At 44.5% G+C, this 22,110-nt stretch overlaps 2 protein-coding genes across 3 annotated transcripts in view; one reads left to right on the top strand and one right to left on the bottom strand.

The window, feature by feature from the left end:
* Positions 1–3,069: 3,069 nt before the first annotated feature.
* TMIE (transmembrane inner ear) lies at positions 3,070–16,129 on the bottom strand. 2 transcript variants are annotated; one of them, XM_032676012.1, is made up of 4 exons: positions 15,958–16,129; positions 8,413–8,530; positions 4,814–4,963; positions 3,070–3,362 (listed from the first exon to the last, which is right to left on the bottom strand). In XM_032676012.1, exons 1-4 carry the CDS (start codon positions 16,054–16,056, stop codon positions 3,256–3,258), a joined length of 474 nt encoding a protein of 157 aa, XP_032531903.1. In that variant the 5' UTR covers positions 16,057–16,129; the 3' UTR covers positions 3,070–3,255. The 2 variants fall into 2 exon arrangements, with proteins under 2 accessions (XP_032531903.1, XP_032531911.1); XM_032676020.1 differs by having other exon boundaries at positions 3,070–3,321.
* A 5,185-nt stretch (positions 16,130–21,314) lies between these two features.
* Positions 21,315–22,110, top strand: part of ALS2CL (ALS2 C-terminal like) — a 62,873-nt gene continuing 62,077 nt past the window's right edge. The window contains 1 exon segment of the mRNA XM_032696502.1: positions 21,315–21,437. The gene's annotated coding sequence lies outside the window, so the exon portion shown is untranslated.

Here is a 22,110-nt window from a genome sequence, read left to right as displayed (position 1 = left end):
GCCCCCATCCTTCCCTTCCTTCTTGGATCCTTCTTTCTGCTCCTTCTCCCCGTCCTTCTTCTTGGTGCTTTTGGATTCATCTTTCTTCCCCTGAGCCTTGTCCACTTTTCCAGACACAGTGGGAACTTCTTCCTTTTTTTCTTCTGCAACCTGAGCTGTTGGAAGGATGGAGAAAAAAAAAAAACAACAACAAAACAAAACAGGACAGGAGTTAACTTGGGTTGAAAACAGCTGGGAAGAGCTCAAAATTCCTGCTCCCTGCTTGGGACAGTTCTTGGACAAAGGGAAAATACTTCTACTGGGTTTTTTTTCCTCCTGGTTGCTCACTGATGGGCAGATTTTCATGGCTTTGTTTTGAGAAGATAATGGGATAAATAATAATAATAATTTCAAGAGCTGATTTGTGGATTTATTGGAGGAAATGGCTCCTCTTGGGAGGAACTGATCCATGAATATTAAAACACAATCCAGAAGCACTTCCCAACAACGACCTGGAGTTGTCTCCTTGCACAAAGAGGAACAGAAACATCTCTTGAACAATTCAGGACAAACCTGCCTTAGATTTGGGGTTTTTTTGGGCTTTTTAAAAATTATTTCTTTGTCTATGAGCTGTGTCTCCTACAGCTGAGAGTGGGGATTCTCCTGGGAAGTTGAACATTAGGTTTAGATTGGATATTAAGAATTAATTCTGTATTACAAAGGTGGTGAGGGACTGGAATGGATTTGCCAGAGAAGCTGGGGCTGCCCCTGGATCCCTGGAAGTGTCCAAGGCCAGGTTGGAGCAACCTGGGCTAGTGGAAGGTGTCCCTGCCCATGGCAGGGGGTGGAATGAGATGATCTTTAAGGTCCCTCCCAACCCAAACCATTCCATAATCTGCCATTCCATGATTTTTTTTTTACATTTACCAAAAATATTCCTTTAATATGGACTTTATTTTAAAGTGTCACCCTTTGACCTTGGGAACTGGCAATTCCTTTGTCCAAAGGGGAGTAGAACAACACAGACCCTTCCTTACAATCCCAGGGGAAATCCTGGCATCTCATATTAAAAAATAAAAAAAAAGGGAGAGGGGGAGGGAAAAAAAAAAAAAAAAAGAACCAACCCATCCCATTTCCTGCTTTCTGGAAAAATGTGATAGAAACCAGGTGAACTCCCAAAAAATCAGCTGGAGCAGCCTCAGGGTGGAATAGTTGGAGATCTCCCAGGATGTGGACAGGGCAAAGGCCAAGTCCTGCTCGTTCTTCTCCCCCAGGCTGGGAGGGAGAGCACAAAAAAATCAATTTTGTATCACATTTTATCCCCTGGAAACCCTAAGAGCCCGTTTAATTTATTCCCAGTAAAAGGGCTCATCCTACATGGTACTCCCAAAAGTGCATGGAGAGCCAGTTGGCACCTCCAATATTCCCAATAAATGTGAATTGGGGGGGAAATAATTCCAAGAAAGGAGATTATTGAAGTGGAGGGAAAATAATGCCAAGAAAGGAGATTATTTCAGCGTTGTGATATATTGGTGGTTGGTGGCATTTGACACTCCCAGCAAACCTGAAAGCATTTCCATGGCCACTCAGGAATTCCAATGGCTCCAGTCACCCCTCTGGGGTCATCCCAGCGGGATTTTAGGGAGAGGTGACAAATCCATCCGTCGGATTTAACGAGCTCATGGATCGAGGGGAGCTGCCAAAGCCAGCGGGGGACTCCCGGCAGAGCATCCCACTCTGCTCCCAGGGAAAGAGCAGCCCAGAGCTCTGCAGAATTCCCGTTGGAATGCTGGAATCAAGGAGGGAAACGGTTTTTGGGGGTTTGATCACACGGGGCTTTGATCGGCTCGCGCCGAGCGAGGCCTTTGGGGCCTCCAAAGTCGGAGCCAGGTGGGAATTTTTAAGGCCCAGTTTCTCTCTCCCACTTCCAGCACCTCCCCTGGGGTGAAAGGAATCCCATCCTTTTGATTTTCCACCAGGAATACGGGGATAAAGTCCGGATAAACAATGCTGGTGCACTCTTACCCCACATCTATCTCATCCACATCTATCTGCACGGATGTGGATAAAACACTTATGGAGAGGTGATTCCCATTCCAGGACCGGTTCCTTCAGGGAATTTTGGGAAGATTTAGATCTGCCAAGTCCAAGAGGACCAGGAACTCCATGAATTATTATCAAATAGCAGCAGCCACTGAGCAATATATTATCCATCAATCTCCTACCCTGCGCCGGGAACACAATTCCGGAATTCCCGAAGCGTGGCCGACATTTAACTGGATAAAAGGGGATTTCAGGGAGGTTCCACGGTGCAGCTGATGCCCAATAAATGCCCAGTAAATGCCCAATAAATTGATTTCCCGTGCTCATTTTTTCAGGAGCTCCTGTTGTAATAATTCCCCGTGGTCTCATTAAATCCACACCCAATATCCAGCCCTTGGATGGAGCACATGGATGTGTCCATGTGGGATAGAAAGGCTGCTTAGAGGAGGTCCAAAATTTCTCAGCATTCTGGGGTGAAACAGCCAATTTGCTGCTCAAATACCCTTTCTGCCTCTTCTGGATGTTCTCACCCTTCATTTATTGGTTTTCCAGAAGTCACAGCTTGGCAGGGAGAGGACGGGGCAGGAAAGGAGGGAATTTGGATTTCTCCCATCTCCAGGCACGTTCCTTCACATCCCCTGGGATCTGCTGGGAGCTGGTCCTCACAGGGGCAGAACTGGGACATTTGGGGCAGTGAATCAAAGGATGCTTTGATTTCCTGCCCCAAATGTGGGCATTTTCCACGTGGGATTGCTCAGACAAGGTAAGACTCAATCAACCACGCCTTGGGGTGACCTTGGACTTTAGAGTAGGTTAAATTTAAGTGTGTGGACAAGGGGTTCTCCCTGCCAGTTGGGTTTTGCTCTGGAGAGGGGTCTGACCATCCTCAATTCATGATCAGGTGTCAGGACACCTCTGAAATCCTGATCTTTGTGCAAGTTTTCCTGTTGTTAAACTCTTAGTTCTGCATTTTGCTGGTGTAGGACTAAACTTCTACAGTTCTTTCACCTGCCTCTTTCCATGATCCATGGAAACACCAGATTTGGAACGAAGGAAACTCGCAGCTTTTAGGAAGCAGCAGGTCACAGGGTTTGCAGAGCCACGGGAAAGAGAGGGAAAAAAAGCTCCTAAAACCGGAGAAAAGTGCAGAAAGGAGAAGCAGAGAGTCCAAGGGCTGACGGATCCCAGCGGAAAAGGGAAGCCACAGGCAGACAGGCAGGAGAAGGCAGATCCCTAATTTCCTTGCAGGGCCATTTCATCCTCTTCTTGCAGCACAGGCAGGGAGTTGAGAGGTCTGGGCTGGACATGACCAGAGAGAGGAAGGAGAGTTTCAGTAGAGCCTGTGGCACAGAACCAGGAGAGGAGAGTGAGAGCAACAGAGAGCACAGCCAGGAACATTCCTGCTCATCCCAACACGGATGGGGAGCGTGGAACTCCAGCAACTCCTTGTTTTTTTTTTTTCCAACTGACATCCCCCAACCCGAGAGCTGGGCCCTAAAATTAATCAGACCCCCCTCCTTGGAAAATTGAAGCCTGAATTCCTTGTTGTACTCCACAGTTCCCTGGAAAGGAGGTTGTAGCAGGGAAGAGGTTGGGCTCTTCTCCCAGGAAACACGAGGTGGGACAAAGGGAAACGGCCTCGGGTGGCACCAGGGGAGGTTCAGGTTGGATATTGGGAAGAAATTCTTCCCTGGAAGAGTGGTTAAACACTGGAACAGGCTGCCAAGGGAGGTGGGGGAGTTCCCATCCCTGGAAGTGTTCCAAAAACAAGCAGATGTGGCACTTCAAACTACGGCTTAAAGGTGGGATTCGCTCAAAAGCTGGACTTGATGATCTTGGAGGTCTTTTCCAACCTTTTTATCATTTCCAAGGACTTGTAGCAATGGAGAAGGTCCCTTTTATCTAAATGTCTGTGTCTGCTGCCACAAATACAGCAGACAAATGTTGGGAGGGGGTTTATCTGCAGATAGGAAGGGTTTAATGGTGGACTTACCCCAAGGGAGGACCTTTGCATTCCAGGCAGAAAGCAACCTGCAGGTTTAGGCTTGTCTTAATGCCACAGGTTTAATGTTGGGAGGGGGTTTATCTGCAGGTAGGAGGGGTTTAATGGTGGCACCCGAGGATCCACAGGAACTTACCCCAAGGGAGGAACTTTGCATTCCATGCAGGTTTAGGCTTGTCTTAATGCCACAGGTTTAGGTTTCACCTTTATGTTGGGAGGGATCTGTCCTCACATGGGGAGGGTTTATCCCAACAGTGGCACCTGAATGACCCCCACCAAGGCAGGACCTTCTCAGGAACCAACCCCTGGGGAGGAGGTGTTCAAAAAACAGGTGGATGTGGCACTTCAAACTACAGATTAAAGATGGGATTTGCTCAAAAGCTGAACTTGATGATCTTGGAGGTCTTTTCCAACCTTTTTTATGGTTTCCAAGGACTTGTACCAATGGAGAAAGTCCCTTTTATCGAAATGTCTGTGTCTGCTGCCACAAACGCAGCGGGTTCAGGTTGATCTTAACGTTGGGAGGGGGTTTATCTGCAGATAGGAGGGGTTTAATGGTGGACTTACCCCAAGGGAGGACCTTTGCATTTGAGGCAGAAAGCAACCTGCAGGTTTAGGCTTGTCTTAATGCCACAGGTTTTACCTTAACGTTGGGAGGGGTCTGTCCTCACGCTGGGAGGGTTTATCCCAACGGTGGCACCTGAATGACCCCCACCAAGGCAGGACCTTCTCAGAAACCAAGCCCAGGGGAGGAGACGGGTCTGGGGAGGGTGTGGGCACGGCAGGTACCTCCAGGGATCTCGGTGAGCTCGTTGAGGGGTGGCACAGTGTCCAGCTTGTCGGCGTAGTTCTTGGCTGCCTGGCGCTGGGCGTAACGCGCCTCGATCTCCTTCTTGGTGCGCGGGATCCGGCACTTGAAGATGCAGCACAGGGTGATAACTGGGAGAGGGAAACAGGGAAACAGGAGCCTTTGGGTTAATCAGGTCATTCCTTTGATGCTGGAGGTCTAAAAGCCAAGAGATAACTCCCTAAGGCTTTTTTTTTTTTTGAAGATCAGGAAGCAAAAAGCCCTCGTTTGACGGCGACGTGGGCACCGCGATCGTTCCCAAACTGCAGAGGGGTTGCAGCTTTGTCCTGTCAGCTCACCTCAATTTTATATATTCATACAGTAGATATAAAAAACAAACTTCATGTATTCTTATCTGAAGTTAAAAAATTCTAATCCGTAAAATAATAATTGTTATCTTTTATTTAAAAAATTTAATGGTTTAAAAGATATATATTATATTTTTATATAAATCTATTTTTATATCCTAGATGCTATCTCATCTAAATGTAATCTATATAAATTACAATATATATATTCATATAGTATCTACAAAATCAGGAAATTCTACTCTACAAAATAATAATGATTATATTTTATTTTTAAAAAATTTCATGGTTTCTCCTCCATCAAACCACAAAAAAGCAGTAGAAGAAATATCTCGTGAGACAAAATGTAATGGAGAAATGTTCATATATATTCAAATATTCATATAGTATATATATATTATGGTGTATATATATATATAATATACATGTATTATAGTGTATATATATTCATATAGTATATAGAAAGTACAACTTTATATATTCATATATAAAATTAGAAAATTCTACTCTATAAAATAATAATTGTTATATTTTATTTTAAACAAATTTCATGGTTTCCCCTCCATCAAACCACGTAAAGCAGTAGAAGAAACATCCCATGAGACAAAATGTAATGGAGAAATGTTCATATATATTCAAATATTCAAATATTCATATAGTGTATATATATTATAGTGTATATATATATTATATATATTATATATATTATAGTGTATATATAGTCATATAGTATATATAAAGTACAACTTTATATATTCAAATAGTATCTATAAAATTAGAAAATTCTACTATGTAAAATAATAATTATTATATTTTATTTTAAACGAATTTAATGGTTTCTCCTCCATCAAACCACAATAAAGCAGCAGAAGAAACATCCTGTGAGACAAAACGTAATGGAGGAATGTTCAATTCTCTCCATTTTCTCAGCTTTTCTGTGTTAATAATCCATGAGTTTGTCATAAATAGCACCTCCCATGAACTGCAAAATCAAAATACAATTTTTGCCCTTTCTTTTCATACCATGCCATGGATTTCTTTGCTGTTTGGCTTCCACAAATCACTTTTTCCCCTTTCTTAAAAGAGTCAATTTTTTGCTCTCTATGACCATAAAAGAGTTATTTATATTTATATATGTATGTATTTATGTGATATATTTTTGTTCTTCAATACATATTAAAAACCCTTGACTTGGAAAACAATGAAGAGGCTTGTTCCTTTCTGGATTTTAGCACATTTTCATTATTTTCATGCTTTTCATTATTTTATATCTTCCCAATAATACAATTCAATTTTATTCAGGCTGGAGGAGCTGAGAAATAACCCTCCCCCCCCAAAAAAAAATTCTATCAGCAACAGAGCAAATGTTAAACCTGATTTTCCACCCTAAATATTAAGATTTGTTTGGGCTGAAATGAGGGCTTTGTGTTTACTCTCACTTTGACAAAACTAAAATATTTTAGTTCCTAATCGAGGTAAATTAAGAGCACACTCAAAAATCCACAGAAAGAGGGGTGTGGGATTAAACCAAATATCCCTGTGGCCACGTTAATTAGGATTTTTATCCAAAATTTCTCTCATCAACGGTACGTTTAAAACAGTAAAATTTAAAAAAAAAAAAACAAACAAAAAAGGAAAAATAGGAAAGAAACAACTTGGTTCCTCCTGGGAGCTGGGAATGATGAGACCACTGCAACATTCCGGCGGAGCCACGCCGGAGGACGGAATCATGAAATCATAGAATCATGGAATCATGGAATCATGGAATCATAGAATCATAGAATCATGGAATCAGCTGAGTTGGAAGGGACCTCCAAGATCATCAAGTCCAACCCTTGATCCAACCCCACTGTGGTTCCCAGCCCATGGCACTGAGGCCACATCCAGTCTCAGCTTAAAAACCTCCAGGGATGGAGAATCCACCCCTTCCCTGGGCAGCCCATTCCAATGGCTGAGCACCCTCTCTGCAAAGAAATTCTTCCCAATATCCAACCTAAACCTCCCCTGGCACAGCTGAAGACTGAGCCCTCTTGTCTTGCTGATGGTTGGGTGGGAAAAGAGACCAACCCCCCCCTGGCTCCCCCCTCCTGTCAGGGAGTTGCAGAGAGTGAGGAGGTCTCCCCTGAGCCTCCTCTTCTCCAGGCTGAACAGCCCCAGCTCCCTCAGCCTCTCCTCATGGCAATTGTGCTCCAGTCCCTTCCCCAGCCTTGTTGCTCTTCCCTGGACCTGCTCCAGCCCCTCAATGTCCTTCCTGAGCTGAGGGCCCAGAACTGGACACAGCACTCCAGGGGTGGCCTCCCCAGCGCTGAGTCCAGGGGCAGAATCACTTCCTTGGCCCTGTTGGCCACCCTGTTCCTGAGCCAGGCCAGGATCCATTGGCCCTCTTGTCCCCCTGGGCACACTCTGGCTCCTGTTCAGCTCCCTGTCCATCCCCACTCCCAGCTCCCTTCCTGCCTGGCTGCTCTCCAGCCCCTCTGGCCCAGCCTGGAGCTGCATGGGATGAATCCATGGTAGTTCCCTCAAGGAACACAAACCATATTTCAGTTTCTTCCTAATGTAGGATGATTCCTGCAGGGTCTGGAGTGCTTTGGCTCCCAGGAGATCCTGCTCAGAATCCATCAGAACTGTCTAAGCCTGTCTCTTCCTGTTGTCTTCATGGAATCAACCAGCATCCCATTGGAATTTAGGGTATCTTCCTTTTCCCTGAATTAAAAATCAGAATTGCTACTGAGGGAGGAAAGGAAGCGTGGCCGGAGCGGTGAGAGCTCGTAGAGGCACCTGGGCTGACCAAAGAGGGAGGAATTTGTGGGATCTGACACCAAAAGATCCCCCTTTTAAAATGTGGGATTTGTTTGGATTTCTCCAGCAACAAAGAATTGGAATTGGAATTGGAATTGGAATTGGAATTGGAATTGGAATTGGAATTGGAATTGGAATTGGAATTGGAATTGGAATTGGAACTGGAATTGGAACTGGAATTGGAGAAGCCACAGAGGACCCGGGAGGAGGGATCAGGGCACAGTTTGAGGGTCAGAAAATTCTGTTTAATTCATGTCTTGACCCCGGAGATCTAAATTTCCTTCCTCCCTTGTATCCCAGCTACCTCTCCTGCTCCGGAATCCCCTCGTGTGCACCCCTGGGATACCCCAAAGAACCTCACGGTGACCTCTGGGATCCCCCAGAGCCCTCCAGGAGCAAATCCTGCCCTAATTCCCCAGGGAACGAGGACTTACTGACTGCCAGGACAAAGAGGGCAAAGATCCCGACCACCATCCAGAGCCTGAGCCCCCAGATCACGACGGTCTCCGAGGTCACGGGGTCCGGCTTCTTCTTGGGGGGCTCCGTGGTGGCCTGGGAGAGACAGAGAGAGGGAACACAGGGATGAGCTGCAGGTGGGCAGAGGTGCCAAAGAGGGACACGTGCCAAGGGCTGGGGAGGTGGTAGAGCTCGGGTTGGTGGCTCCCCAACGATCTCGGAGGACCAGGGGCTTCCAGAGAGGGTCGTGCCCGGAGCTGTGGCCGTTTCAAAATGTTCCTGCCATTTTCGTGCTCACAGAGCAAACCTTTCTGCTGTTCTCCAAGTGCCATTTTTTTCTAAAGGGCTCATTTGGCTCCGGAGGCAATTTCTCATATTTTTTTGTTATATATGTTTTCTTATATATGTTTCTTGTATTTTTTTGCTTATATATTTCTTGTATTTTTTCTAATATTTTTTCTAATATTTTTTCTTATCTATTTTTTATTTTTCTTATTTTTTCTTACCTATTTTTTCTTATTTTTTCTTATTTTTTCTTATATATTTCTTACATATTTTTTCTTATGTATTTCTTACATTTTTTCTTATATATTTCTTACATTTTTTCTATGTTTTCTTATATTTTTCTTATATTTTCTTAGATTTTCTTATTTTTTCTTATTTTTCCTTATATTTTTCTTACATATTTTTCTTATCAATTTCTTACATTTTTTTATATTTTCTTATTTTTCTTTATATTTTTCCTTCTATTTTTCCTTATATTTCTTCTTATATTTTTCCTTATATTTTTTCTTCTCTATTTCTTACATATTTTTCTTATATATTTCTTATCTTTTTCTTATTTCTTATATTTTTCTTATATATTTCTTATATTTTTTATATATTTTTCTTATTTATTTCTTATATGTTCACATATTTTTTCTTATATATTTCTTATATTTTTACATATTTTCCTATATATTTCTTATATTTTTTACATATTTTTCCTATATATTCCTTATAGTTTTTACATATTTTTTCTTATATATTTCTTATAGGTTTTACATATTTATTTGTATATATTTCTTATATTTTTACATATTTTTTCTTACATATTTCTTATATTTTTTACAAATTTTTTCCCATATATTTCTTATATTTTTCACATATTTTTCTTATAAATTTCTTATATTTTTTACATATTTTTCCTATGTATTTCTTATAGTTTTTACATATTTTTTCTTACATCTTTCTTACATATTTTCTTATATATTTCTTATATTTTTTACATATTTTTCTTATCTATATATTTTTTACAAATTTTTTCTTATATATTTCTTATAATTTTACATATTTTTCTTATATATTTCTTATATTTTTTATATCTTTTTCCTATATATTTCTTATATTTTTTACATATTTTTTTCCTATATATTTCCTATAGTTTTTACATATTTTTCCTATGTATTTCTTATAGTTTTTACATATTTTTCTTATATATTTCTTATATTTTTTACATCTTTTTCTTACATATTTCTTATATTTTTACACACTTTTCCCCATATATTTCTTACATTTTTTACATATTTTTCTTATATATTTCTTATATTTTTAACATATTTTTCTTATATATTTCTTATATTTTTTACATCTTTTTCTTACATGTTTCTTATATTTTTACACACTTTTCCCCATATATTTCTTACATTTTTTACATATTTTTCTTATCTATTTCTTATATTTTTTTACATATTTTTTCCTATATATTTTTTATATTTTTACATATTTTTTCCTATATATTTCTTATATTTTTTACATATTTTTCCTATATATTTCTTATAGTTTTTACATATTTTTCTTATATATTATATTTTTAACATATTTTTCTTATATATTTCTTATATTTTTTACATCTTTTTCTTACGTATTTCTTATATTTTTACACACTTTTCCCCATATATTTCTTACATTTTTTACGTATTTTTCTTATATATTTCTTATATTTTTTTACATATTTTTTCCTATATATTTTTTATATTTTTACATATTTTTTCCTATATATTTCTTATATTTTTTACATATTTTTCCTATATATTTCTTATATTTTTTACATATTTTTCCTATATATTTCTTATATTTTTACATATTTTTCTTACATATTTCTTATATTTTTAACATATTTTTCTTATATATTTCTTCTATTTTTTCCATATTTTTCTTACATATTTCTTATATCTTTACATACTTTTCCCCATATATTTCTTACATTTTTCCATATTTTTCTTATCTCTTTCTTATATTTTTTACATATTTTTCCTACATATTTCTTATATTTTTACATATTTTTCCTATATATTTCTTATATTTCTTACATATTTTTTTATATATTTCTTATATTTTTTACAAATTTTTTTATCTCTTTCTTATATTTTTTACATATTTTTCCTACATATTTATTATATTTTTTACATATTTTTCCTATATATTTCTTACAATTTTCCTTACATATTTCTTATATATGTTTTTTACACATTTTTCCTAGACTTTCTTACATATCCTTTTAGATTTTTTCTTACAGATTTTACCTTAGATTCTGCCTTAAATTTTTCCTGCATATTTTTTCTTCCTCCTCTGACAACCTATCCCAGGGCCTCCCCTCCCTCCCAGCCAGGAATTCCTTCCCACTATCCCACCTTTCCCTGCCCTCTGGCATTGGGAAGCCATTCCCTGCATCCTGTTGCTCCGGGCCCTCGTAAAAATTTGACAAAAGCTGAAAACACTTCATTTCTAAAAAAAACCAACCCTCCTAACCATCTGATTCCCTGCTGTGCCCTTCCTGTGCCAGCCCATCCAAGTGCTCTTCCAGCCTGTAACGGATATCCCGGAGTGAATCCGAGCTGGAGCTGCTCTCCAATTACTTCCCTCCGCGCAACACAAACCATATTTCAGTCTCTCCCTAATGCAGGATGATTCCTGCAGTGTCTGCAGTGCTTTATCTCCCAGGAGATCCTGCTCAGAATCCATCAGGGCTGCCTGAGCCCGGCTCTTCCCGTTCTTTTCTTGGAATCAACCAGCATCCCGTTGGAATTTGGGGCGTCTCCCTTTGCCCTGGATTAAAAACCGGAATTGCTACTGAGGGAGGAAAGGAAGCGCGGCCGGAGTAGTGAGATCTTGTAGAAGCACCTGGGCTGACCAAAGAGGGAGGAATTTGTGGGATCTGACACCAAAAGATCCCCCTTTTAAAATGTGGGATTTGTTTGGATTTCTCCAGCAACAAAGAATTGGAATTGGAATTGGAATTGGAACTGGAATTGGAATTGGAACTGGAATTGGAATTGGAACTGGAATTGGAATTGGAATTGGAATTGGAACTGGAATTGGAATTGGAACTGAAATTGGAATTGGAACTGGAATTGGAATTGGAATTGGAACTGGAATTGGAATTGGAATTGGAATTGGAACTGGAATTGGAACTGGAATTGGAACTGAAATTGGAATTGGAACTGGAACTGGAATTGGAATTGGAATTGGAACTGGAATTGGAATTGGAATTGGAACTGGAATTGGAACTGGAATTGGAATTGGAACTGGAATTGGAGAAGCCGCAGCGGACAAAGCCCCGGGAGGAGGGATCAGGGCACGGTTTGAGGGTCAGAAAATTCTGTTTAATTCATGTCTTGACCCCGGAGATCTAAATTTCCTTCCTGCCTCGGATCATCTTTCCTTACTTCCTGAGGGAAGCCTCAATCCGACCCACAGGATAAACATAAATAATTTTGATTTATTTGGGGTCGTTTTGTGGAGCTCAGTTGCCCAAAGGATGGATCTTTCCTTCCAGACTCGTCTCTGATGGACAACTGGGAAAGGGAGGCAGATATTGGGGGGGGGGGTGGAATCCCCATCCCTGGAAGTGCTCCAGGAATGACTGGACGTGGCACTCGGTGGTTCAGTTGCCGTGGTGGGTGTTTGGCCAAAGGTTGGACCTGAAGATTTTGGAGGCCTTTTCCAAACTTAATCGCTCTGTGTGCCAGGAATTCCTTTGACATTTCAATATTCTCCAGGCTGAGACGTGAAGGAACGGTGAGAAAACTGATAATAAATAATAAATCAATGATTATTTCAGGGATTCGAAGCAGAGCCTGCACTGCCCAGCTCAGATTTGGGGATCCAGTTTCTAGATTCTCGATTTAGAGCAAATGAATCCTGCCCTGGATCCAGGTCTGTGCTTGAGCTCCGGGACTGGGAGCAGGGAAGAGGATTTTTGGGGTGTCCCAGGGATCAAGAGGCTCCCTGGCAGGGGGTTGGGGGCCTGTTGCTGCCCCATATTTTGGGTTTCCAACCCTGCAGGGGGATGGGGGAAGTAAAATCAGAGTCAAGGTTGCATTATTTTGACATCCTGATCTTTCTTCTGCTTCTCCAAGCTCCCAAAAAAGGGCTGGGAGGTGAAAAAAACTATTCCAAAAGGAGCTGGATCTGCCCTGACCTTGGAAACTCAGGGCTGCAAAATATCTCCTAAATCCCAGACCATTCAATCATTCCCAGGCATTTTTAGGTCAGAACAGTTTGACATGGGTTCTCCTACCTCCCAAATAATTAAAAATATCACTATTGCTCCCTTCTGATTCACTTCAGGCAGGTGGGACCTGTCAGTGGTGGGGAGGGGGGAGCAGAGGGATCATTCCCAGTGGAAAAGGAGGGAGCTGTGGGATGCAGGAGCTTTATTTAAGCAGCAGAGAAGAAAAAGAGCAAAAGGCACCACTTTTTGAGGTCTTTTTTTTTTTTAATGTCCCTTCTAATTAGATTTGATTGGTGTTGCTGTTTCCCTGAAAAATTAACAATATTTATCCTCTAATTGCATTTGGTTCCACATCCAAAAGCCACGGATGGCTCAGGGAGGTGGAGCTTTAAATAAAGGCACAGAAATGTTCTTTCCCTGCCTTTCCTTCTAAGCAGGAGATGGAGAATCCAGCAAGGGACATCCACCCAAGAGGGAAAAATGCATCTGGTGAGGGCATCCCAACCCTGGCAGGGTCCAAATGCAACGCTGGAAACACAGGGATGATCCCAGAATCCCGGAGGTTGGAAAGACCTCCGAGGTCACCGAGTGCAAATGGGGAATTCTAATAAAGAATTGATCTGGGTTTCCTTCCCAGGTCAATAAATAGGGGGAAAAAAGGTCATAATGAGTGAATTTAAGTGGGATAAATTGCAAAATGGAATCGTGGAATGGTTGGGGTTGGAAGGGACCTGAAGGATCATCCCAAATAATCTTGGGATTTTCTCAGCTCTGGTTTTCAGCTCTGGGATTTTCAGCTCTGCCCCAAAACAGGGATGAAGAGAAGAAGTGATGAGGGTTCCATTGACCTTTAGAAGGGGAAATTTCCATATCAGAAATGCTGGAAATGTGGATTTTCCTCCCTCCCTCTTTCCAGGGATGTTTCCAGAGCGTCCCTGGGGCAGGTTGGAGGTGAGCAGGGATGTTACAAACTGCTGCCTCCCCAGCCCTCCTGCCCTTGGGGGAGCTCCTTGCTTCCTAAAAGGCATCAGTTATCCTGGCAGGAATGGTTGGGAAGGTGGAAAGCCACAGGAATTTCATGGAATGGGTGGTATTTTCTGGGAGCTGGATGCAAGGTCTGAGCAGCCTCAGGAAAGGAGGAGAAAAAGGCCAAGTGTGTTCTCTTGTCCTCAGTTTCCTTGGGGTGATGCTGGAAAAGGGCCTTTTCCCAACATTCCAGGGGTTTCTTTAGCAGCTGATAATGTCTGAGTTTGAAAGGTCTGGAGATGGGTAGGTTTGGGTGGGAGATTGGGAAGGAATTCTTGGCTGGGAGGGACTGGAATGGATTTTTTCCCGGAGAAGCTGTGGCTGCCCCTGGATCCCTGGAAGTGTCCAAGGCCAGTTTGGAGCAACCTGGGATAGTGGAAAGTGTCCCTGGGCTGGAACTGGATCTTTAAGGTCCTTCCCATGCCGAACCATTCTGGAATTCCATTTTTTTTCCAAATTCACCCAGTGCCAGGAGAGCTCCCTAACCCTTGCCCAGCCAAACTTCCAACCCAGGGGACTGACAATTCTCCCAGGAGAAAAAAAGCTTTTTGCCAATGCAATTAAATTCAACATTCAGAGGCTTTTCTTGCCTCTTCTCTCCCAGGTGGAAATGAATTTGCAAACACTTGAATACCATTAAAAAAAACCCCAAACATCTTCTTTCTTTACTTCTCCTTTTTGGGTTATTTTTGTTTTTTTTACCTTAGCTGAGTGAAATGTTTTGATGTCCAGCCCCTTTTGCTCTGGTGGACTGGCTCAGTATAAATTGAATTATTCAGGACAACCAAATTATCTCATTATTTCAAGCACAAAGCCCTTGGCAGAGCCTGGGATCAAGAAAGGCTGGTTTAGTAAAAACCAGGCCCTGAAATGACACCTGGTTTATAACAATTGTGGCAGTTTGGAGGCCTCTCTTTGGCTGTGGCACGAGGACAATTCCTGCAAAATGTGTGTCTGGGATGCAAGGAAAGGGAACATCCTGGTGGGTGGATGCTGCGTCTGCACAGGGTCAGTGGAGCATATTTTGGGAAATGTGCTCGGTAAGAGAAAGTTCTGCCTCACTTGTCACCTTGAAAGGGGCTGAACAGCTCAGGAAAAACCGGGAATAACGTTTCCAGCAGTTTGGGAAGGAGTTTGAGGTCCCTGCCTGCCTTGCTGGGGATCTTATGGCCCAATTAAACAGGGAAATCTGCTGGAAAATCTGGAATTAATTCACTTTAGAGTGAGACAAGCAGAGGGTTGGGCAGTGGTTGGGCTGCAAAACTGTTGGCAGCTGGAATTCTGGAGGGCTGTTTTTCCAAGCAGGATTCTCCCTTCTGTGAAGCTGCTTTTCCCCTCCATCCCAGCCTTTCCCTCCATCCCAGCCTTTCCCCAGGGAGCTGGGGCCCTGGGAGTGCACAGTCATCCTCAGGGAAAAAAGCTCTGGAGCTGAGCTGGGGCAGGAATTTCACCTCCAAAGTTCCTGTTTGTGCAGAACCAGAGGGAATGAGGGAAGGGAAGAAGGAGGAAAATGCCCCCAAACGTTTGCCTGGGCCAGGTGCATCCAGGGGTGGGATCACTGGGATCATTCCTGGTCTTTATGAACCGGGATCATTCCTGGTCTTTCCCGGCTCCCCCTGATCCCTGACATGTGCCACTTGTTGGAACTGGGCTAAAAAAACCTTCCAAAGCTCCTTCTTCCCGTTTTTTTTGGGCCTCCCAAAGAACCTCCAACCCCTTTGGAGCCACCTTAAATCCCCTGCTGTCCATCCATCCATCCATCCTACCTGTCCTGCCTGGAAAAACCCTCACATTCCCGGAGCATCCCAAGCCCCGGGAAAAGAAAACCTCCACATTCCCGGAGCATCCCAAGCCCCGGGAAAAAAAAAAAAACCACATTCCCGGAGCATCCCAAGCCCCGGGAAAAGAAAACCTCCACATTCCTGGAGCATCCCAAGCCCCGGGAAAAGAAAACCTCCACATTCCCGGAGCATCCCAAGCCCCGGGAAAAGCCTCTCCTTACCTCGATTAACTGTGTCAGGGCAGCTCGGGAGCAGGACAGGACGAGGCAGGAGGATCTCACCCAGGAGGGAAGATGCTGCCAGGCTGCATCCCACGCCATCTTCTCTTCCCAGGATTTTTCCAGGGCTGAGCCCGAGGCAGGGCAGGGTTATGAAGGACTCAGGCAGCTCGGAGCAGAGCTCAGCATTTTCCAGCAGCAGCTCCGGGCTGTCCCAGCCCTTTTTTTTTCCCTGCCTCCCTCCTCTATCCCAGCAGCCGCGGGGGCGACGCCGGGGAGTCATTAATTAATTAATTAGCCCGGTGTCACTTACAGAGCTCGGCTGCTCCTCGAGCCAGGCTTGGAGAGAGGGGGATGCAGGAGTGAAGGAGAGCTGGGAGCTCTCCCTGCCCGCCCAGGGGAAGGGAATTCACTTATTAAACCCCCGATTTTCCTCTTTTTTATATATATATATTTTTTTTTTTAACAGCTGCCTGAGCGATTCCAGCTCTGGTGCTCTTGTTTTGCTCCTGCTTTGGTGAGGGAATTCTCTTCCCTCAATAAAAAAGAGGGATGAAAGCCAAGCTGGTGCATCAGCAGCATCAGAGCTCCCCCAGTCCAGCGGTGCTGGAGATGAGGGTTGGATATCTCGGGATTTCAAAAGCATCTTTCCCTCCTGCAGGTTCTTGGAATCTGAAGGATTTGTTGCCACGATCCAAAATTTCACCCGGACTTCATGGATGCAAAGATTCCCAGAGTGGGTTGGGTTGGAAGGGATCTTAAAGATCACTTAGTTCCAACCCCCCTGGACACCTTCCACTATCCCAGGTTGCTCCAAACTGGCCTTGGACACTTCCAGGGATCCAGGGGCAGCCACGGCTTCTCCGGGAAAAAATCCATTCCAGTCCCTCCCAGCCAAGAATTCCTTCCCAATATCCCACCCAAACCTACCCATCTCCAGACGTTTCAAACTCAGACATTATCAGCTGCTAAAGAAACCCCTGGAATGTTGGGAAAAGGCCCTTTTCCAGCATCACCCCAAGAAAACTGAAGACAAGAGAACACACTTGACCTTTCCCCCCCCTTTTCCCGAGCTTGCATCCAGCTCCCAGAAAATACCACCCATTCCATGAAATTCCCGTGGCTTTCCACCTTCCCAACCATTCCTGCCAGGATAACTGATGCCTTTTAGGAAGCAGGGAGCTCCCCTCAGGGCAGGAGGGCTGAGGAGGCAGCAGTTTGTAACATCCCTGCTCACCTCCAACCTGCCCCAGGGACACTCTGGAAACATCCCTGGAAAGAGGGAGGGAGGAAAATCCACATTTCCAGCATTTCTAGTATGGAAATCTCTCCTTCTAAAGGTCAATGGAACCCTCATCATTTCTTCTCTTCATCCCTGTTTTGGGGCAGAGCTGAAAATCCCAGAGCTGAAAACCAGAGCTGAGAATCCCAGAATGGTTTGGGATGGGACCTTAAGGATCAGCTCATTCCAACTCCTTTCCATGGACAGGGACACCTCCCACTATCCCAGGTTGCTCCAACCTGGCCTTGGATGCTTCCAGGGATGAGGCAGCCACAGCTTCTCTGGGAAAAAATCCATTCCAGTCCCTCCCAGCCAAGAATTCCTTCCCAATATCCCATTTAATCCCACACTCCTTCAGTTTAAACTTGACCTCTGAAGGTAACTGGGAAGAGGATTGTGGGATTCTTTACTGGAAAAAACCTGGGATTTTAGGCAAGAGAACAAGCACAGAGATCCAGGAGGATCTAATCCCTTCTACTGCTGTGCTCCAGCAATTTTAGGGAACTAAGCACAATTCCAGGTCAAAAAAAAAAAAAAATAGCTCCCTGGGAAATGAATATTTTAGAAGCTCAAATGGACTGTGCCCAGCTTCGAGCTTTGCATTTCTGATGGGATTGGGAAGATCCGAGGAGGGTGGAACGATGCCAGGGATGCTTTGGAGGGGGGGTTGAGAGCTGAGATGATGGGAATGTGCTGGGAAAACAGGTACAGGAATTGGGAGCGGTGGAAAGGGAAGGCGGGATGTGCTGGGAGGCCTCATCAGCGAACGACAGACGGTGGCAGCACCGAGACAGGGAATTAATTCCACACCCGCAGCTCGGTCCTTCCTTCCCGATGAAAATCCAAGATCCCAAGGATCGGTTCACTCAGCTGCTTTTAATGCTTTGCACCTTAATTCCTTAAGGAAATGAGGCTTTTGGATACACTTTTCATGCCTTTGTCCTCGCTCCAACTTATTTTCCCCTCCCCTGGACTTCTAAAATGTGATGTTTAAATTCAGCTGCAATTGGCTGAATTAAATCCAGCTCAACTGGGACAAAGCTCTGGGAGATGTGAAGGACATTTTGTGCATTTAATTGTTGAAAAACTGAGTGTTGGGTCAAAAATTAAAGCAGTTGTAGCCCCCATAGAGGGAAGAAGGAGAACATGTGGATAATTCCTGCTGGAGAGCAGAGAATCCAGGGAAGCTGTGACCAAAATGTGGAGCTTTTGTTTGTGTCTGAATCTTCCCAGACATAAATCCAGGGAAAATCACACCAGTCCTTCTTATTGGATTGTTTCCTTTTGGGAAATGTTGTGTAAATAGCAGTGCTGGTTTGTTTTTAAGAGGGATTTTATGGGAATGCACCTCAGGCAGAGGAAAAGTTCTGGAATGCTGCTTCCAGGATTATTAGTGCCTTCCCCACGGGCTGGGAGTTCCAAACTGCTCCAGCCTTTTATTCTGAGGGTGGGTTTGGAGGTTTATTTTAGTTTTGAGAGCACTGAGCAAACCAAACTGGGATTTCCTGCAGCTCCAGGGGAATTCCTTCCTCTCCAGGAGCTGGACCTGCCTTGGCATCAAAGCCCTGCTGATAACACTGGGGGCCAAGAGCTGAGTGAAAAGAGCACAAATTGACCTGATCCTTTTTAATTTCCCTCCTCCCTGTTTCTTATCCTCCACGTTGGGTCACTGCAGTGGAAGTTTTTTGGGGGAAATCTGCAGACTTTCAGCACTTTGTACTTTCATTTAAGCTTCTCTCCTTCAGCAGGTCAGAGCAGCAGCACCTCCAGCTGGGATTTGAAATGATAAGTTTTCACCTTGGCCTTTTATCCCCTTGACCTTCCAGAGCATTATTTAAGTCTTGAATTTCTTTCAGTTCCACGAGGAGGTTACAAACACACTCTTTCCATGCACCTACTTCTAATTTAGAGGCCCAAACCCCTGGGGCAGAATATTTTGTGGTGGGAAGTAAAAAGTGTTGCAAAACTTCTGGTTTTTCATGGAAATATCTTTGGTGAGGAGGCCCTTGAAAGAGAATTTGTTGCTTTCCTCCCTCCACGGGCTTTGGAGCCCCCCTGGAGCTGTGGGGATGGAGAGAAAGAACCTTTTGCCTGAGTGGGAATAAGGGATTTGAGGGAAGATGGAGAGTCTCCTTCCTGCTGAGTGTGGGATCATCCCTTCCCACCCATTCCCAGAGCTCCAATGTCTTCCAACAACCCCTTCCAGGCTTTCCCTGCTCTCCTCACTCTTCCCCCAGAGCAGTGAGGTTCCAACCCATGGGAATATTTGTCTCCACCCAAGCAGGAAAGGAGCCACATTCCCGTTTTACAGAGGCAGAGATGATGGGATTTTTCTGAATTCCCAGCTCCCCAAACTATCCTGGGTCTTAAAACATGGATAGATCCTTTCCTAACCTACAAAACATCCCAGCAATAAAAACTGGGAATGGGATGATGTTGTGTGGAGATTTCCAGGGAGACCCCATCGCTCTTCAGCCCAACCAGGAGCAAAGAGGGGGGAACTCCAGGGCAGGGAGGGAGAGCTGGGAGCCAGGAAAGGGAAAAACCAGGAGAAAGGAGGAGTGAATCCTCTTAAATCCCTCTGGCTGCAGTTTGAAAGCCCAGGGCAAGGAAAGGGAAAAACTAGGAGAAGGGAAGAATGGAGCTTCTTAAGCCTCTTTGGCTGCAGTTTGAAACCCCAGGGCAGGGAAGGAGAACTGGGAGCCAGGAAAGGGAAAAACCAGGAGAAGGGAAGAGTGGAGCTTCTTAAATCCCTCTGGCTGCAGTTTGAAACCCCAGGGCAAGGAAAGGGGAAAACCAGGAGAAGGGAAGAGTAGAGCTTCTTAAATCTCTTTGGCTGCAGTTTGAAACCCCAGGGCAGGGAAGGAAAGTTGGGAGCCAGAAAAGGGAAAACCAGGAGAAAGGAAGAACGGAGCTTCTTAAATCCCTTTGGCTGCAGTTTGAAACCCCAGGGCAGGGAAGAAGAGCTGGGAGGCAGGAAAGGGAAAAACCAGGACAAGGGAAAACCCAGGAGCTTCTCAAATCCCTCTGCTGCAGTTTGAAACCCCAGGGCAGGGAGGGAAAGCTGGGAGCCAGGAGAAGGGAAAAATCAGGAGAAGGGAAGAATTGAGGTTCTTAAATCCCTTTGGCTGCAGTTTGAAACCCCAGGGCAAGGAGAGCTGGGAGGCAGGAAAGGGAAAAACCAGGAGAAGGGAAGAGTGGAGCTTCTTAAGTCTCTTTGGCTGCAGTTTGAAACCCCAGGGCAGGGAGATTTGGGAGCCAGGAGAAGGGAAAAACCAGGAGAAGGGAAGAATGGAGCTTCTTAAATCCCTCTGCTGCAGTTTGAAAACCCAGGGCAAGGAAGCAGAGCTGGGAGCCAGGAAAGGGAAAAACTAGGGGAAGGAGAGAATTGAGGTTCTTAAATCCCTTTGGTTGCACTTTAAATCCAGGGCAAGGAAAGGGGAAAACCAGGAGAAGGGAAGAGTGGAGGTTCTTAAATCCCTCTGGATGAAGTTTGAAACCCCAGGGCAAGGAAGGAGAACTGGGAGCCAGGAGAAGGGAAAAACCAGGAGAAGGGAAGAGTGGAGGTTCTTAAATCCCTCTGGATGAAGTTTGAAACCCCAGGGCTAGGAAGGAGAACTGGGAGCCAGGAAAGGGAAAAACCAGGAGAAGGGAAGAGTGGAGCTTCTCAAATCCCTCTGGCTGCAGTTTAAATCCCAGTGAAATACTTTTCCCTTCATCTTTTGCTGCTTCCCTTTAGACATTTGGACCTTTCCCTTTGCCCCCGTGGTCTGTGGCTTGGAATTCTCCTTTTGGAAGAAGCGTGGAAGCTGAATTTGTTTTCCATCACAACTTTCCCCCGGAGCCGAAGGCAAATTCGGGAGCATCCCTAATTTTTGCCGGCAGGGAGCAGCAGCCTCATCCCGCCGCTGCCCTTTCCCTTTAAATCCCTCTAAAAAAAAGCCTTTCGAGGGTTGTTGAGTCGCTTCCCGAAATTTGGAGAGCGGCCAAGCCGTGGCATCCCGCCAGGGGTTTCCATGCCTACCAGGAATGTTCTGCGGTGCACCTTGGGAGAGGAACGGCACTTCCTCGAGTTTTCTTTCCCCTCCCTTCCAAGGAGGGAGTAAATAAAGCAGGCGAGGAGCTGGAGCAGGCGGCTCTTCCCACCGGCTCCTCTCCCCATTCCCATGGATACGTGTCCTGGCTGACGGCTCATCCCGCGGTAAGAGGGAATTTTGTCGCTCAGGTGACCTTTGGGCTGCTCGGGAGATGCTGTTCCAGCGGGGATTCGTGGCGCTGCTCCCAAAGATTTGGCTCTGTGCCACGGGGAGTTACAGCCGTGGGGCTTTGGGATTGGGATAACGCTCCGCGCGCCGTCGTTTCTCTCCCCAAATTTTATTGGATCAGGAAAAGATCCGTCCACGTTTCAGCCACGAGATTGTTTGGGAAGCTGTGAATTCAGCAAAATCCTGACGGTTCTGTCTCTAAAACAGGAACGTGGCTCATTTCCTCCTCGCAGGGAGGCAAATACTCCCGAAATCCCTGCCGGTGCTGGCGGGAGCGGGATCTAATGGAATGATTCAGCGCTGTGGGACAAGGTTCCTTTGTCTCTCCATGGCTCCACTTGGATTTGTGATGGAGCCAACGTGCCCTGAGGCTTCTGGTGGCTCCCAGCCCAGTGGGACGGGGCCGGGATGTCCCCATGGAGCAGCCGAAGGGAGGGGTTGGATATGGATCCTTTGGTCGCTCGGAGGCAAGGAGAGGGACACCAGTGGTGGAAAGTCATGGAATCCCAGGATGGTTGGGTTTGGAAGGGATGTTTTAAGGGGCCTCCAGACCAACGAGCAGGGACATCTTTGACTTCATCAGGTGCAGATCTCCTCCTGGTTTGCTTT

Source organism: Chiroxiphia lanceolata, chromosome 1 (genome assembly GCF_009829145.1).
Source record: "Chiroxiphia lanceolata isolate bChiLan1 chromosome 1, bChiLan1.pri, whole genome shotgun sequence".
NCBI classification, from domain to species: domain Eukaryota; kingdom Metazoa; phylum Chordata; class Aves; order Passeriformes; family Pipridae; genus Chiroxiphia; species Chiroxiphia lanceolata.
This window is presented reverse-complemented; position numbering and strand designations above follow the sequence as displayed.

Bases quoted from the DNA above. Each gene is read 5' to 3' on its own strand.
- TMIE (XM_032676012.1), bottom strand. From the start codon at position 16,056: ATGGCGTGGGATGCAGCCTGGCAGCATCTTCCCTCCTGGGTGAGATCC. The intron at 4,964-8,412 runs GTAAGTCCTCGT...TCCCTCTCCCAG, and splicing joins CCTCTTTGTCCTGGCAGTCA to TTATCACCCTGTGCTGCATC. The intron at 3,363-4,813 runs GTACCTGCCGTG...TCTGTGCCACAG, and splicing joins GCTCACCGAGATCCCTGGAG to GCTCTACTGAAACTCTCCTT.